This window comes from Adiantum capillus-veneris, chromosome 10 (assembly GCF_014529385.1).
Source record: "Adiantum capillus-veneris isolate H3 chromosome 10, ASM1452938v2, whole genome shotgun sequence".
NCBI lineage: Eukaryota > Viridiplantae > Streptophyta > Polypodiopsida > Polypodiales > Pteridaceae > Adiantum > Adiantum capillus-veneris.
The window spans coordinates 43,124,406-43,142,545 of record NC_140940.1 but is presented as its reverse complement, the minus strand read 5'-3'; the positions used below and the strand labels follow the sequence as shown (position 1 = coordinate 43,142,545).

The following is an 18,140-nucleotide window of genomic DNA, read 5'->3' as shown; positions in this document are numbered from 1 at the left end:
AAAAAAAAAGGTCAGATGAAGTCTTAAACCTTTGTGTGTGTGTTTCCATGTAAGACATGTAGAAAGGTAGTGCTATCATTTGATAGGTATATTTACAAGAACTTGGTCATGTAAAAAAGTCAAATTCTAATGATTAAGTTTCAATAGATCGTTGTTGGAAAAATAACTTATATTATTGAAATCTATACATGATCAAAGTAGAATATAGTATAAAGTATTCTAATTTTTTGCTAATAATTTTGATAGATTTTGCAGTGCATGAAAAAATTTCCTTATGGAAAACAATACTTTGATTGAAATTAAGCGATGTAAGTCCAACTTCTTTTGTTTTATTTCTTTTGTTCACCCATGATGTAGATCTTAGGGTGGTAATGTGTCACGCCTAGGATTTGGACAATTTTATGTCATTTAAGTAACTTTCATAGCCTGTCAATTCTAATTAGTCATACTAGCACATATGTTATGATCTCCATGTTAGATAATGTTTTGGCATGGGCTTATTAAATGGCACACTTGGTACCCAAAGATGCAAAGTGCATACATCCATATCTATGGATCGTGCACACAGAATCTTGACATCATTGATTAAAGATGACAATGGACTGTTATGGATGCCATATAGTATCTAAGGATGAAAAAAATTTGCCAGAGTCAAAATTTTATGAAGAAAAGAGTATCATATTATTTGAAATGGAGTGTAAATGACAATGCATTTAAAATACCCCTTGAATGCACATGATACTAGACATCACTAATCGGTGAATCCCTTAGGAGCATACTGCATCAGTAAATGCATGTTCTTTGGAGCATATAAGAGGAAGACGTATTTAGAAGCTGGTATACTCAATAGATTGGCCCTTCATATAGCAACTAGTCAAGGTCCTTGAGAGTTGCATTGCCCTTCAATAAAAAGACGCTTTGTTTAAATATCTTAGAGGTCTTGCTGGGATATGATGAGAGCTATGTAATTCACTAGATCATAAGAGATAAAAGATCAAATAAGGTTAATCCTACAAATAAGAAGAAAGATACACGTCAAAACATTGGGAAATATATTAGATAGAGCAAAAAAGAGTACAAAGACCACTCGGGATAAGGGGACATAGGGGACTCGGAACAGAGCATACCATTGTCTTTTATTACCTGCTACAGTGTTACTATAACTATATTTATTGCAAACTCACGAAATGAGCCACAACGTCAAAATATTCTTAGTGCTTTGTCTGCTCGTCGAGCTTAGCTGACTAGAGAGATTAATCCGCAGTCGTGGTAGTATTCTCAACCGCAGTCGTGGTAGTATTCTCAGCCGCAGCCTCGGAAGACGTTGTAGTGCTAGCAGTAGCGCCCATCACCACTGTAACGGTCATCCCGAAACCGGCCTTGTGTGCACCGGCCGTGCCCGCCTCCTTGCCAGTATCATACACAGCTTGAGATGCCACCTGCTCTTGCTGTTGAGCTAGCACCCGTCCCCAGCTACTGCACAGTATATTGACGAGGAGCAGTACCAGCCCCAGCTGCGCCACTGTGTAATTTCTCCCACGGCTTGCCATATTCTTGCCTCTAGTGCCCAACCTGTCGCTTACGTATTCGGTGTACTATTACTGCTAATGCTGTGCTGCAGTGCCCTGAAAGAGCATGCTCTACTTTTATATGAGCAAACGGCCACGCTCTTGTCCACATCCCTACAGCCCCTTCCCGGCCCTGGACGCCTCTTGTTGATGATCGACGCCAATTATAGGTCTTTTGCGTACAGGCAGTCCTCGCTTAGCTCTCACATTGCACTAACCGCGGGTCTCTTTCTCCACTTGGCGTACAACTCATCACTAATAACATAGCTTCGCCTACACGGAGGGGGGGTGAGAAGGCAAAACATATTTCTCCTTTAATAGAGAGATATACATGATAAGAGTGCTCTAAAGTGGCTTGGTCACAACATTGGAGACTCTTAAACCTACAACTCTAAAGGCATATTGGATTTGAAGAAGTGGCACAATATAAAGGATGAACTTCATCTTGAACATGATGAGGATGAAAAGCTTTGTTTAATATATGTGAGAGAATGCTAATGGTAAGAAGTTCATGTGTTGAAGATTGGAAGGATATTTTTGAAGTTGCCCACATTTTTTAAGGATCAAAATACCAAGGGATTAATAAAACCCTAGATTTAATCAAGTCTTATTGGGGTGTGTGTAGACCGCACCACCAATAAGTGAGAACCCCCTTGACAATAGAAGACACTTTGACATCACTGCTACATCATCAAATGCTCTCCCTCTACCTTACAAAAAAAATATAAGCTGCAACTTTGTCTCCAAGCATACCCCACTCATTATCCATCATTTTGGTCCACTTTCTACTCATGATTTGCATCTACTCTATCATATACTTATGATTTGCTAATTCCATTAGCATCGGCCTCTCTCTCTAATCTCTTGTATGTAACACAGTAAACACACCATGAACAACGCACTCTTCTTTCTATCGTAACCTCAATCCCTTTCATTTGGTATCACAACTGATGGTTTACTCCTAGGCATTAATCCCTATGCTAGGTTACATTCGCATCCTCCCTTAGCCATTGTAATCATCAATCAAAACTTCTTTGCATTGCACAACATGCACAACACTAATCACACACACTAATTTTCTTCATTTTGAACTCATTTACTGATGGGATATGTACTATTGAAGTGTCACTAGCTACATTGATGGAATTAGAAAGAACGAAAGTGATTAAAGTCCCTTGCATCACAAATTAGGTCAATTGTTGCACCTCATTTTCACTCAATTTCACATTATTGCACAAGAACAATCTTGCTTCCTAGCTTTCAATTGAATGTGTGATTTGTTTGTGCTACAAGATCTTGTCAAGACCTTCTTGCAGAGCCCCTAAACTGTGGATTTGCAGCTTATTAGCTCCATTAATCTGCATCATACATTTAGGAGTGTACGGATTTTTTCTACTTGTGTGAAGCCTTGCCAAAACAAGTTTTTATTGCCTAATTTTGGCTTCCCTCTCAAGCAACCCACGTGGGGTGTGTTGGCTAAGGCCTTCATTCTATATTTGGATGGGGGTGTGGTCTTGAGCTCAAAACGAGCAACCTAGATTGGGCAAGCTGGCCACAATCCATGGACTTTCTCAGATTGGATGTTTGAAGTGGAGCGGGTCTGTAAGAAGGCTTTCCCACATGAGACGTTTTCTCATAACCTCCCTGAAGTCGATGCTCATCAAGGACCTATGCCCAAATTGGATCTGCAAGGGCTCAATACCACACTTACTTAAGCCTCTCTTGCCATTAGCTATAGCCTTCGTGTTGGGTTTGTGGCCTTTGGCCCGGCACCAACGACTGGCATGTAAGAACAATCTCTTGTATAATAAGCACTCTAGTAGGCAAGTAAGCATGTGAGGGCACATGGATTAGCACATTTGGAAGATGAGTTGCACAAGACTCCAAATGCCACCCCACTCAGCATGGATTTTTTACATTTTATGGAGCCAATCTTGACCTTTGGAGAGTTACACCTTGATCCTTTGGAAAAGGTACTTGTGATCCTTGAGAGGTGCATCACAATCTAAGCTACTATATAAGTAGTAAACTCTTGTACACACTTTCCAACCTCAACCTCAACCTAATCAACCATTGTATGCATGTATGTCATCAACTTATGATTAATCAACTTATCATGTTTTGAGTTGATACTCTCTCTCTTTCTCTCTCTAATTACTGGTGTATTTATCAATGTTATCAAGATGAACGCTAATCTTTTCGATCCACCCTAGCCCAACGTGGTATCAAAGCTTGTAGTAGGACTAGCATTCTTCAATCATTTTCCCCTAATGGCATATTTGTAATTAGTACCAGGGATTTTATAACGTAATTACGTAAAATTTGGTGTGATCACAAGGAGTTATCAAAATACTATCATGATCACAAACAAGCTGGTTTAGGACGACTTGGTAACCCACAAAAAGCCCAACGGGCTTTATAGTTTCTCCGTGGGCCACTGGGCTTTACTTTTGTCTAACAGGCCCGTCGAAAAAATATAAGCCCAATGGGTTCGTAACTAAATATATAGACAAATCCGCCCGAGCCCGCGGGATGTTATTTTGTGATCCTTCCACACACACGCACACACACACACACACACACATACACACACACACACACACACACACAGAGGACCTCCTACGTAGGTACGTCAAGAGGAGAGAGGGAGCGAGGGGGTCGTGTGGGAGCATGCTCTACGTGAGAGTGCGTGGCAGTAGTAGAGTATCTAACCACATGATTCGAGTGTTTGTGTTGTATGCGCATTGTATTATAGTGTGCCTTTTATTATATTGTACAACAATATTAAGGTACCTTACCACACAATGTGGGTGTGTGCATAAGCTGTTCTACAGAATAGTGCTTACCACAGGGGCATCACCTCGGTTACACGGAAAATATAATGTCCTTGTGGTAAGTATTAGCTCACCATTTTGGTACTACATAAGTAAGTTGTGTTAAGAAGTTTGTAGTCTTACCAATAAATCACCGGGCCTTTGGCTGTGTGAGTTTGTGAGAGAACTCAAAAACTATATAAAGGAGTTATACCATAGATGCCATGAGGTATAGGGTTTGGAAGGGAGTGAAATCAAAGAAGCGCAACTCTTTCTCTCTTGCACTCACACACACAAAGAAATAACACAAAAGATCATATCAAAACAACAGAAAGATAAAAACATCCAGGCTATAATCGTATCGTATCATGGGTAATATGAAAGGGTTCATAGATGAGTTACTGACGTTCAATCTTTTCCGACCAAATAGACTTCGAATTGTTTTTTGGAATTGTAATTTTATGCTTACCATAATATATATGTTTTTTCTAGTGAATGGAATTAATTGTGTGTACAAATCCTCTTGGTTCATAGCAAGATAACTACACTTATGTCAAAAGAAAAGCTATAGTCTATAATGGGTAGTATGATGGGATCCGGTGAAAGAAGTATTTTATTGAGCCTTTCTGGGACAAAGAGAAACACTATACGTTGTTGAAAGTGTATTTTATGGCCAGTCCTTACGTTAATTATAATAGATTGCACAGAGTGGAAGCGATAGAAATTCACATCATGTGGAATATTCATCTAGCATAACTCTAGTATGTGCAAAATGTAGATATGAGAGAAGTGAAGAGAAGGGAAGCTTCCCTCTCAACCCATGTTCTTGCCCGTAGTAGAAAATAATGATACTTCAAAGAGAGAGAGATGTATCTGTAGCGGGGAGAGATGTACCTTGTGCACTAGTATTTCTTCACAAGAATGTTTTTGATATAGCGTTTCTACTTAAAGGCCTTCAAGAGAAACATTAGGACACAAGAGAGATGGAGATAGGAGTAGAGGTAGAAGTAGTACAAGACATGGAGGTATAGGTTAATCTTGGAGATGAAAAACAAAAAATCAACAAAATAACAAAGCAAAAAACACCTCACTTATCAACCCCTTCGAGAGTATTTGCCAATTTGATTAAAATGGCAAGAGATACAAGACTTCGGCCTTGCTTGACTAGAGTGGATGTTTATATGGATGCTTTCAAGTTTAGCTAGCCTTCCTCAAAGGCAAGTGTAGGGCTAAAGGATAATTTGGCATGAATCCTCTCACTCCCTCTTGAATTAATTTCAATGAAGAAGAAATTTCTTTTTATAGGTGAAGGTGATCTTGATTAGGGTGCAATTAAGTTCTAATTGCAATGAACCTTTTCAAAGTTGATGGTGCAGTGATGATGAAGCCTTCTCCCCACCACCTTGGTTTTTTGCATGATGTCCAAGTGATGACCAAGCCTAACATATGCCCCTAGCCATGTAGGTGGTTACCTTAGCTAGGACTCAAGTAGGTGATAATTGCCAAGTGGTAATGTACAAGGGTAGAAAAAGTTAGTGATGGTGTTAACAAAGTTATAAAAAGTTAGTAGTGCTGATTTTGAGTGTGGTGTGAGTATTTTAGAGCCACCAGTGATCCCATTTAAGCCCCTTGGGTCATACTTATTGGTCAATGGACTAGTTTTTGGCGCTAAAAATAGCGGAGAGAGAAATGGTCACCTCAAAAAGTAGGCCCGAGAGAGTCAAATTAAAAGTCTTCTTTAGAGTCTTGTGGAGAAGACTTATGTGTCTTCCCCTAGGTCCCATAGCCCTTGCATGTATTCCACACCACCACATCGCTGATGAGGCCCCATTTCCTTGAGTCATCAACCATTTGTCCATTGAATAAAATTTCCAATGTCTTCTAGTTCCACCTTGGAAAATATAATAATTCCATATCCCCATAGTTCAAAGGTGAGGACAAGTGTTTGTCCTCTTGCTCTTAAGTTTTATTTGAATTATAGAGATGGCCCTTGAAGCCTTGTCCACTAGTCATACATTAGATTTTACTTTTTTTAGGTATATAAAAATACAATCCTACTAGTACAAATATAAGAAAATTATGAAAAACATATAAAAGATTTTTATTTCAAGAATTACATTAGCTATAAAATCTATCTAGAGTATGAGATGGTAGAACGAAAGCACCAATGTTCTGAGTGTGTGTGAGTGTTTTAGAGCCATGAGTGATTCCATTTAAGCCCCTTGGGTCATACTTATTGGTCATAGGGACATATTTGGCACTAAAAATAGAGGAGAGAGAAATGGTCACCTCAAAAGGTAGGAGAGAGACTCAAATTCGAAATCTTCTTTGGACTCTTGTGGAAAGGACTTATGTGTCTTCCCCCAGGTCACATAGCCCTTGCATGTATTCCACACCACCACATAGCTGATTAGGCCCCATTTCCTTGAGTCATCACCCATTTGTTCATTGAATAAAATTTCCAATGTCTTCTAGCCCCTCCACCTTGAAAAATATAATAATTCCATATCCCCAGCTGAGGACAAGTGTCCTCTTGATTTTCAATTTTATTTGAATTATAGAGATGGCCCTTGAATCCTTGTCCACTTATCCTACTAGTAGAAATATGAGAAAATTATGAAAAACATATAAAAGGTTTTTATATTAAGAGTTACATTAGCTAAAGGATCTGTCTAGAGTATGAGATAATAATGAGATGGTAGAATGAAAGCACCAATGCTTTTTTCTCACTAGCAAGAAAGAAGAAATATGTTACCCTTAAGATAAATACTACGATGCGGTAGAAAGATTATATTTATACTTAGAAATGCATGTGTACATTTTATGGAAATTATTCGGATGCATCTAAAAGTCAAGAAATAATCTCTTAGAACTGGTTTTTACTATATACGGGCCACAAAACGACATCTATTCCCTTTAAATATGCACATCCTTCGGTATGTGCCACGTGATCTTTGCAAGATCAGTCCTCTTGTAGATCTTCTTTGCTTTCTTCTTCACTGGCAGATTCGAAAGCTTCATCTTCACTTTGATTTTCTTTTGTGTTTTCTTCTTCCTCAATATCCTCTAGAACAATCTCTTCTCTGAATCTCTTAAAAACCTTGATTCTTTTCCGCGCAATGAGAAGCTTTACCTCTATCCCATCTAGTTCAAACAAGCTGTAAGTAGCATTTTCATGCAGATGCTTTACAACATAATTTCCAAACCATCTTTTTGAGAACTTATGCATGACTGTGTGGTGGTTATCAAGGCTACTATCATACACTAAAAACCACTCATCTTTGTCAATTGCTTTACTCCTGAGCTGATGTCACTTATCAAAGTAGTCCTTGTTTTCAAACCTTGCATTTTTGAGTCATTCTTTTGTAGCCTCAATATCTCTGGGTCTTCTCTCTAGTTGCCTTATGTGCAATGCAAGGAGACCTTCCTTGTTAAGCCCCTCTTGCCAAGGTAGTACATTCCATGTGGTAATTTTCTTTTCAATCAACATCACTGGCTTTTGACCATACATCAGCTCCGCACGCATATAGCTAGTTGTTGAGCTTTGTGTTGTACGATCATCCCATAAAGAATATGGCTACAGTGTTAGCCACTCTCCAACTCTTCCTTGGCAAGCCTTCGCCAAAGCTTTGATGATAGGAGTATGCCCTCTTTCACTCTTTCTATTGTCTTTAGGATTGTAAGTTGTAGTAAGAGAAAGCTTGATTTTGAATCTAGAAAAGAACTTCCTTGTTGCCTTGACATCCAGTTGACATATGTCTGTAGTGATCTTTCCCACACAACCATAACAACACATCACCTCATCAAGAAGTAATTTTCATACCACTTATGTGGTTCTAGCTCTTAATGCTCTCCCTTCAACCTTGTTAGCTAGGTCCTCTTGTGCAAGAACTAAGTATCTCATCTGCCAGAGTCCTAAAGGCATTTTGACTAGATCCACAACCATTTATAGTGCATTCCTAGTGGATATGTAGGGTTCAATCCATCACGATGTTGGACATTTGAATGCATTTGACAAGTTACACATGACTCTACGAATTGAGATACATCTTTATACATACCCTTCCGCCGGTATTTTTTCTTTCAACTTGGAGAAGGTTTCCCACACACCCCTGTGTCCAGCCCATAGACTCTCATAAAATTCTTGCATGAAACTGACTTAAGTCTCTTTTTTACATATAACCCTTTGTGATGTAACACCCTTTTGTTTAGGATGCTTCCACAAGTAGCAATCCCTCAAAAAGTACCCATATTCTTTCATGTGTATCCTCATAAATTCTTGTTTATACCAATCATCATGTTTTGTTGGAGTACTCAAGTAGATTCCAATAAGAATCCAATCACATTCATAAATCTCATTTATAAAATCCTCCTAAATTCTTGTTTATACCAATCATCATGTTTTGTTGGAGTACTCAAGTAGCTTCCAATAAGAAGCCAATCACATTCATAAATCTCTTTTAAAATCAAATCAAGTGGATTAGTCATGCATGCATTGTTGCCTTTGACATGATAGATAGAATAGAACTTTGTGCCTACATCATATCCCTTGTCAATCATATGTGACCCATCTTCATACCTTACCCTTGATAGCATGTCTACCACTGTATTGTCTTTACCTCCAACGTGCTTAAACTTGGGATTTAACGACTTAATGTAGGCAATCAAGACCATATTAGGTAAAGTGGGAAAATCCCAATTCCCAGGTTGGACAACTTTCAATATATCATGTACAAAATATCGAGATTTTGTCAAAAATTTGAGTTTTCTTAAGGTCTCATTCCACTTTATGCACATGTAATAAACAATGAAAACAACTAAAATTCCATGGTTTCAATAAATTGGATTATTAGGAGACACGTATATTGCATCCATTATCGTTGTCTATGTTCTACTCTCCTACCTACAACTTATCTCAACATGGAGAGCTTGGTTTCCAGGTCCACCACTTGTCCAAGTTAATGTAAAAGTGACTCAAGGTTCACAACTTGTGAAAGCAAGGATCCATTGAGGAATACAATCCACTTGGCTATGTTTCCTTACTTTACTGCATGTGACATTCAAGCAAGGTCCACTTCTAATCTAGAACTTCTTAATTTGAGGCATGGGGCATACATAAAATATGTAGCATATGATCTATTGCCTCATAGGAAGGTTGGTTTCAAGGTGCACTTATCCAAGCTAGCCTATCTGGGAGAAATGATGGAGCTTGCTTCTCTCCTTGTTTCAATGGAGACTAGCTTGGACAAGTGGCGGACCTTTGCTTCTCTCTATGTTTCAATAGAGTTAGCTTGTACAAGTGGTGACCTTGGAACAAGACCCCCATGTAAAACATATCATGGGTATTCCAAGTGATTAGAAAGATTACCATTTAAGATATAACCTTATAGGTTGGACAACTGGAGCCTAGCTTGGAGAAATGGTGGACCTTTGATTCTCTCCATGTTTCAATGGAGCCTATCGTGGAGAAATGGTGGAGCTTGCTTTTGTCCATGTTTTAATGGAGCCTAGATTGGACAATTGGTGGACCTTTTCTTCTCTCTATGTTTCAATAGAGTTAGCTTAGACACGTGGTGGATCTTCAAACTAAACCAACTATTATCATTGTTTTCTAGCTTGGACAAGTGGTGGAGTGTGTCTCCTCTCCGTGTTTCAATGGAGCTTAGCTTGGACAAGTGTTGGACCTTAAAATAGAAACCCCATGTAAAACATAGCATGGATTTTCTAGATTTCAATGGAGTCTAGCTTTAACAAATGGTGGAGCTTGCCTTCATCCATGTTTCAATGAAACTAGCTTGGACAAGTGGTGGACCTTGTAACAAACCCCCCATGTACAACATATGATTGGTTTTCTAAGTGATGGGAAGGAATACCATTCAAGATATAAACTTATAGCTTGGATAAGTAGTTGACCGTAAAACCAAATTCATCATAATACAATGAAATATAGGTCAGCCAATTCCTAAATCTTGATACCAATACTCCCATGATATTAGAGATAATATATTGGATAAGTGGTGGACCTTCTATTATTTTCCCATGCCTAGTTTAGACAACAGGTACACTTTGCATCTCTAAAGGTTAGACGAGTGGTGGAGCCTTGTTTCTATCCATGTTTTAATGGATCCTAGCTTGGACAAGTGGTGGACCTTGGAAAAAAGCTTCCATGTACAACATATATGAGGTTTTCCATGGTTTAATGGAACCTATCTTGGACAAATAGTGAAGCTTGCTTCTCTCCATGTTCATTTTGGAACTACCTTAGACAAGTGGTGGAGCTTTTCTTTTCTACTCTTCATAATACAATGAAGTATAGGCTGGTTACATGGTGAATCTTAAGGCCAAACCTCCCATTTTACTAGAGATGATAGGTTGGACAAGTAGATCAACCTTATATCATTTCTCCATGCCTATATTAGACAATTAGTAGACCTAGCATCTCTCTATGTTGTCTAGAGATGAGCTTGGACAAGTGATGGACCCTACTTCTCCCTTCCCTTGGTTTACTAGTTTGAAGACTCATTATATATAATTTCTTAGATCTAGCTTGAACAAGTGGTGGACCTTGTATCGACAATCTTAATCCGTTACAAAAAAGTATATGAAAAAATAACATAGGAATCTTGGTTTGAAGGTCAAGCAATTAGGTTCCAAATGCACATAATAATATATTTTCCACCCATAAGAAAACAAAGTTAAATATGTTATTTCATATCAAATTGACAAAGGTAACATCCAAGAATTCTATCTTTGCATCTTGTTAGATCTAAACCTTCATCAAGGCGACATGCATGTATACATCAACTTTCAAGCCATTCAAGAGTACATGCACTTAGATTCCATAGTTTTCTTTTCAAAGTCTTTTAGGTTCTAAAACTCTTTTACATAAAGGATGTAATGATAAAATTCTTGAAGCAAACATTTGTGCCCAAGAAAAAGATCCCTCTCACATATTTAAAGTCCATGAATTGTCTAATCCACACTTACAAGTTTTATTTTGACATCAAACATCAATTCTCTCCTAGTAACAAATAAATGCAACCTCGAGATGAATTGTCAAAAAATGAATTTCTTTTACTATATGATCCAACATAGGCCCCAATCAAATAAAAAATGAGTCCCCAAAAATTTGGATACACTCTAGCAATACATTAGAGTCCCCTTGCAATAGGATGCACTCGAATAGTACATTGAAGTCCCCTTAGAGTAGGGTGCCCTCCATTGAAGTGTTCATAAAATTGACACACCTTTGTTTTAAAAAAAAATAGACTATATCAAATTATATAAATGTTGAAAGATACATGCTTTTGTGTTGACAAGTACACACCAAGGACATAATTTGTCTCAGAATCACTGTACCAATTTACAATTGTGTTGTATGTATAGACTCTCTTATCTCTTGTATACAACCATCCTACCAACCATGGAATTATTGTTCTCTGCAAGAAGTTTTGAAGTTGCTCAGAAGTTTGCCTCCACATCTTTGGAAATATAAGATATGTCCCTGGCATGTTCCACATCACCCTATATGGAGTGTTATAAAAAATTAAGGTATTGTTTGCATCCAAATCCTCAAATATCTTCCAAATATTAATCAAATTTTTGTGATAAACCCTTGTAAATCCTAACATGATATTTGGATTTTGGCAATTTTTGTTACTCATAAACACCTTGAACTTGGTATACTGCTCAGGAAAACATTTTTGTGTGATGCGTTGCACCCTTGTTAAATTATAGCAACTCCATATCCATAGCTCAAAGTATTCAACACAAAAATCCAAAAAACTTTGTGTGTCTAGTCGCACCACATGATAAACTTCATCTTTATCCTCCACAAGTCGCATGTGTTGAGCCCAAGCTGGCATAGAATCTCCATGTTTCATTTCAATTTTCTTGAGAAGTAACCCCTCTAGATCCAAGATAAGTACTTTTTTTATGTCTTTGAAAGCAAGTGGTAGGTGATAAGGAGGTGGTTGATTCCTTGGACAAGGTCTTGGATGAGGTTGGATGGGTAATTCAATAGTTTTCTTCAAGTTATGTCAGCATATAGTGAATCCATTTTCTTGTAATGATTTTAAAATTAAAGAACAAGAACACTTAATGCAAACACAACAATAGACATGAGTTTTACATTGTCTACCCTAAGGTTGTATTAGATACCAAAATCCATCTATGATCCACCCATTAATAGAAAGAAAGTCAAATGAAAAGCGTGACTCTTTTTTATGCTACACTCTCTCTTAGTCTCAATACCATGGAGTTCAACTAGACTTAAGTCAACTAATAACTACTACTTGTTGTTAAAGGTATGCTTGAAGTGCATAAGGCTTAACCAATCTCTAGTGTAGAATGGGTATTTAGGTCTCAAGGTCTACCACTTATCCAAGCAAAGATCCATTTAGATATGGAAACCCAATTTTTTTTAATATAATGATATAGAGTGGACAAGTGGTGAATCCTGAGACCAAACCACTCATGCTACTAGGCATAATAGGTTGGACAAGTGGTGGACCTTGAATGTAAACCCCCCATGTACAAAGTATCATGGGTTTTGGGTATTTCAATGGAGCCTGGCATCTTGGAGACATGGTGGAGCTTACTTATCTCCATGTTTCAATGGAGCCTATCTTGGATAAATGGTGGAGCATCATTCTCTCCATGTTTCAATGGAGCCTAGCTTGGACAAGTGGTGGACCTTTGTTTCTCTCTATGTTTGAATAGAGTTAGCTTGGACAAGTGGTGAACCTTGGAACAAAACCCCCATGTAAAACATATCATGGACATTACAAGTGGTGAAAGAAATAAAATTCAATATATAACCTTCTAGGTTGGACAAATGGTGGACCTTAACACCCAATTATTCTTAATATAATGACATAGAGTGGACAAGTGGTGAATCTTGCGACCAAACCTACTAGGAAAAGTAGGTTGGACAAGTGGTGGACCTTGAATGCAAACCCCCCATGTACAAAATATCACTCATGCTAATAGGAATAATTTGGTATTAAGGTCCATGTTTCAATGGAGCCTAGCTTGGACAAGTGGTGGACCTTTATTTCTCTCTATGTTTCAATAGAATTAGCTTGGACAAGTGGTGAAACTTGGAACAAAACCCCCATGTAAAGCATGTCATGGGCATTACAAGTGGTGAGAAAAAATACCATTCAAGATATAACCTTATAGGTTGTACAAGTGGTGGACCTTAACACCCAATTCGTCTTAATATAATGACATAGAGTGGAAAAGTGTTGAATCGTGAGACCAAACCTACTAGGGATAATAGGTTGGACAAGTGGTTGACCTTGAATGTAAATCCCCCATACAAAATATCATGGGTTTTGGGTATTTCAATGGAGCCTAGCATCTTGGAGACATGGCGGAACTTACTTCTCTCCATGTTTTAATGGAGCCTATCTACGAGAAATGGTGGAGGTTCCTTCTCTCCATGTTTCAATGGAGCCTAGCTTGGACAAGTCGTGGACCTTTGTTTCTCTCTATGTTTGAATATGGTTAGCTTGGACAAGTGGTGGATCTTGGAATGAAACTCCCATGTAAAACATATCATGGGCATTTCAAGTGGCGAGAAAGGATACCGTTTAAGATATAACCTTATAGGTTGTACAAGTGGTGGACCTTAACACATTGTTCTTCTTAATATAATGACATAGAGTGAATAAGTGGTGAATCTTGAAACCAAACCACTCATGCTACTAGGGATAATAGGTTAAACAAGTGGTGGGCCTTGAAATAAAACCCCCTAGAGTGTTTCAATGGAGCCTAGCTTGGAAACATGGTGAAGCTTGCTTCTCTCCATGTTTCAATAGAGTCTATCTTGGATAAATGGTGGAGCATCATTCCCTCCATGTTTCAATGGAGCCTAGCTTGGACAAGTGGTGGACCTATGTTTCTCTCTATGTTTGAATAGAGTTACCTTGGAAAAGTGGTAGACCTTGGAACAAAACGCCCATGTAAATCATTTCATGGGCATTACAAGTGGTGAGAAAAGATACCATTCAAGATATAACCTTATAGGTTGGACAAGTGATGGACCTTAACACCCAATTTCTCTTAATATAATGACATAGAGTGGACAAGTGGTGAATCTTGAGACCATACCTACTATGGATAATAGGTTGGACAAGTGGTGGATCTTGAATTTAAACCCGCCATGTACAACATATCATGGGTATTGGGTATTTCAATGGAGCCTAGCATCTGGGAGACATAGTGGAGCTTACTTCTCTCCATGTTTCAATGGAGCCTATCTAGGAGAAACGATGGAGGTTCCTTCTCTCCATGTTTCAATAGAGCCTAGCTTGGACAAGTGGTGGACCTTTATTTTTCTCTATGTTTTAATAGAGTTAGCTTGGACAAGTGGTGGACCTTGGAATGAAATCCCCATGTAAAACATATCATGGAAATTTCAAGTGGTGAAAAAGGATACCATTTAAGATATAACCTTATAGGTTGGACAAGTTGTGGACCTTAACACATAGTACTTCTTAATATAATGACATAGAGTGTACAAGTGGTGAATCTTGAAACCAAACCACTCGTGCTACTAGGGATAATACGTTGCACAAGTGGTGGACCTTGAATGTAAACCCTTGATGTACAAAAAATTATGGGTTTAGGGTGTTTCAATGGAGCCTAGCTTGGAGACATGGTGGAGATTGCTTCTCTCAATGTTTCAATGGAACCTATCTTGGAGAAATGGTGGAGTATCCTTCTCTCCATGTTTCAATGGATCCAATCTTGGTTAAGTGGTGGACCTTTGCTTCTCTCTATGTTTCAATAGAGTTAGTTGGACAAGTGATGGATCTTGGAACAAAACCCCTTTGTAAAACATAGCATGGGCATTACAATTGATGAGAAAAAACATCATTCAAGATATAACCTTATAGGTTGGAAAAGTGGTGATGGACCTTGACATGTAGTGAAGAATACCATTTAAGATATAACCTTATAGGTTGGACAAGTGATGGACCTTAATAACCAGTCCTTCTTAATATAATGACATAGAGTGGATAATTGGTGAATCTTAAGACCAAACCACTCATGCTACTAGGTATAATAGGTTAGACAAGTGATGGAACTTGAATGTAAACACCTCATGTAAAAAATATCATGGGTTTAGGGTGTTTCAATGGAGCCTAGCATCTTGGAGACATGGTAAATCTTGATTCTCTCCATGTTTGAATGACACCTATCTTGGAAAAATGATGGAGGTTACTTCTCTCCATGTTTCGACGGAGCCTAGCTTTGACAAGTGGTGGACCTTTGCTTCTCTCTATGTTTGAATAGAGTTAGCTTGCACAAGTGGTGGACCTTGGAATGAAACCCCCATATAAAACATATCATGGGCATTTCAAGTGGTGAGAAAGGATACCATTTAAGATATAACCTAATAGGACAAGTGGTGGACCTTAACACATAGTTCTTCTTAATAAAATGACATAGAGTGTACAAGTGGTGAATCTTGAGACCAAACCACTTGTGCTACTAGGGATAATAGGTTAGACAAGTGGTGGGCCTTGAAATAAAACCCCCCATGTACAAAATATATATGGGTTTAGGCTATCTAAATGGATCCTAGCTTGGAGACATGGTGGAGCTTGCTTCTCTCCATGTTTCAATGAAGCCTATCTTGGAGAAATGGTGGAGCATCCTTCTCTCCATGTTTCAATATAGCCTAGATTGGACAAGTGGTGGACCTTTGATTCTCTCTATGTTTCAATAGAGTTAGCTTGGATAAGAGGTGGACATTGAAACAAAACCCCCATGTAAAACATATCATAGGTAGTTCAAGTTGTGAGAAAAAATACCATTTAAGATATAACCGTATAGGTTGGACAAGTGGTGGACCTTAACACCCAATCCTTTTTAATACAATGACATAGAGTGGACAAGTGGTAAATCTTAAGACCAAACCTATCAAACTACTAGGGATACTAGGTTGGACAAGTGGTGGATCTTGAATGTACATCCCCTATGTATAAAATATCATGGGTTTAGGGTGTTTCAATGGAGTATAGCATATTGGAGACATGGTGGAGCTTGCTTCTCTCCATGTTTCAAGTGGTGGACCTTCAGTTTTTTTCCCATACCTAGTTTAGACAACCCACACTTTGCAACTCTAAAGGTTGGACGAGTGATGGAGCTTTGTTTATTTCCATGTTTTAATGGATCCTATGGACAAGTGGTGGACCTTGGAAAAAAGTCTCCCCTGTACAACATAGCTGAGTTTTTTCATGTTTTAATGGAAGAGAGTTTCAACAAATGGTGGAGCTTGCTTATCTCCATGTGGATTAGCTTGGACAAGTGGTGGAGCTTTGCTTTTCTACTCTTCATAATACAATGACGTATAGGTTGGTTACATGGTGAATCTTAAGGCCAACCTCCCATCTTACTAGAGATGATAGGTTGGACAAGTGGTCAACCTTCTATCATTTCTCCATGCCTATAATTAGACAATTAGTAGAACTAGCATCTTTCTATGTTGTCTAGAGCTGAGCTTGGACAAGTAGTGGACCTTGCTACTCTCTTCCCTTGGTTTATTAGTTTCAAGACTCATTATATATAATTTCTTAATTCTATATACTTACTCATTATTTAAGTTACAAGTAGGTATGTAGTGTGTTAGCCTCAAGGGACTTTGAATATTGAATAGTAAGAAAGTCAAGTGCTGGTTTGAAAATCTTTTGCTTATCTAAACTATACTCTAACTCAATAATAAGTTTCTTAAGTTCCACGAATTGTCCTATCTAGGCTCCAAAAGATTCTTAATTGGTTTGTTCTAGATTCTAACTTCCTTGATGGGGTAGAATCCTAGAAAAATGAGGCACTATAAGTTTTACCTTAGCTCAAATGGATTTTCACTTAAACGAGACTGTAATTTGGCACTCTAGTATCTTTGTCTCGATGGAGTTTAACACTAGATACATAGTAGTGATATTTAAGCTTCATGTCTCTTCACTTGATCGAGATATGAGACCATACTTTCAAGGTCACCACTTGTCTTACATAAAAACTAATGTGAGACATGGGAGCAAGAAAGCCATCCGATATTGTTTTAAGGACTATTACATAGACAATTAATAACTTAAGTAAAGCAAAAATACTTGGATCTTTCACAATTAATAACTTAAGTAAAGCCAAAAAGACTTGGATCTTTGATATTTTTCTTCAAACTAAAAAAGCACAATCTAATGCTAACAAAACCATAAATCACAATTGAAAGTTTTGAACAAGAAAAAGATTAGCAATCTTAATAAGAAGGATACTTTCATTTCATTTGATGATTAAAAATTAAAAGAAAATCTCTCAAGAAGGATAAACAAAAAATGTAGGTGACTGCTTCATTATTTTGAGCAAAAATATCAAAATCTCTACTCATTGAGCTCCATTTAGTAATATCCTTTGTAAGATCCTGCAGGAAGGAATAAAAAGAAAGATTTGTTAGATACCATGCACATGAGTGTTCAAGCATGTGTTTCAAAAATATATGACATGTGACTAATACCTTAGGGTTGGTTTCTATCCAGCCTTAGAAGATTGTTCACAGCTTTCACCTTATTTACATAAGCCTTTGCTGTGGTTTCCTTCAAAACTCCTTTTGTGTTACAACCCAATTGCCTAGCTAAAGTGGTCAATTGTGATGCCTTCATGCTTTCAATGGGTGTACGCTCCTTTGCCAATATCTCTTGTATTTGGGATCTTCTCATTTCATTGCGGTGGCTTGTGTCACTTGCGTCTTCAA

The 18,140-nt window shown here is 38.0% G+C and overlaps 1 protein-coding gene across 1 annotated transcript; it reads right to left on the bottom strand.

Moving 5' to 3' along the window:
* Positions 1–1,029: 1,029 nt before the first annotated feature.
* LOC147448749 (uncharacterized) lies at positions 1,030–1,622 on the bottom strand. Its single transcript, XM_086522442.1, has one exon. It carries the CDS (start codon positions 1,548–1,550, stop codon positions 1,254–1,256), a length of 297 nt encoding a protein of 98 aa, XP_086378568.1. The 5' UTR covers positions 1,551–1,622; the 3' UTR covers positions 1,030–1,253.
* Between the last annotated feature and the right edge of the window lie 16,518 nt (positions 1,623–18,140).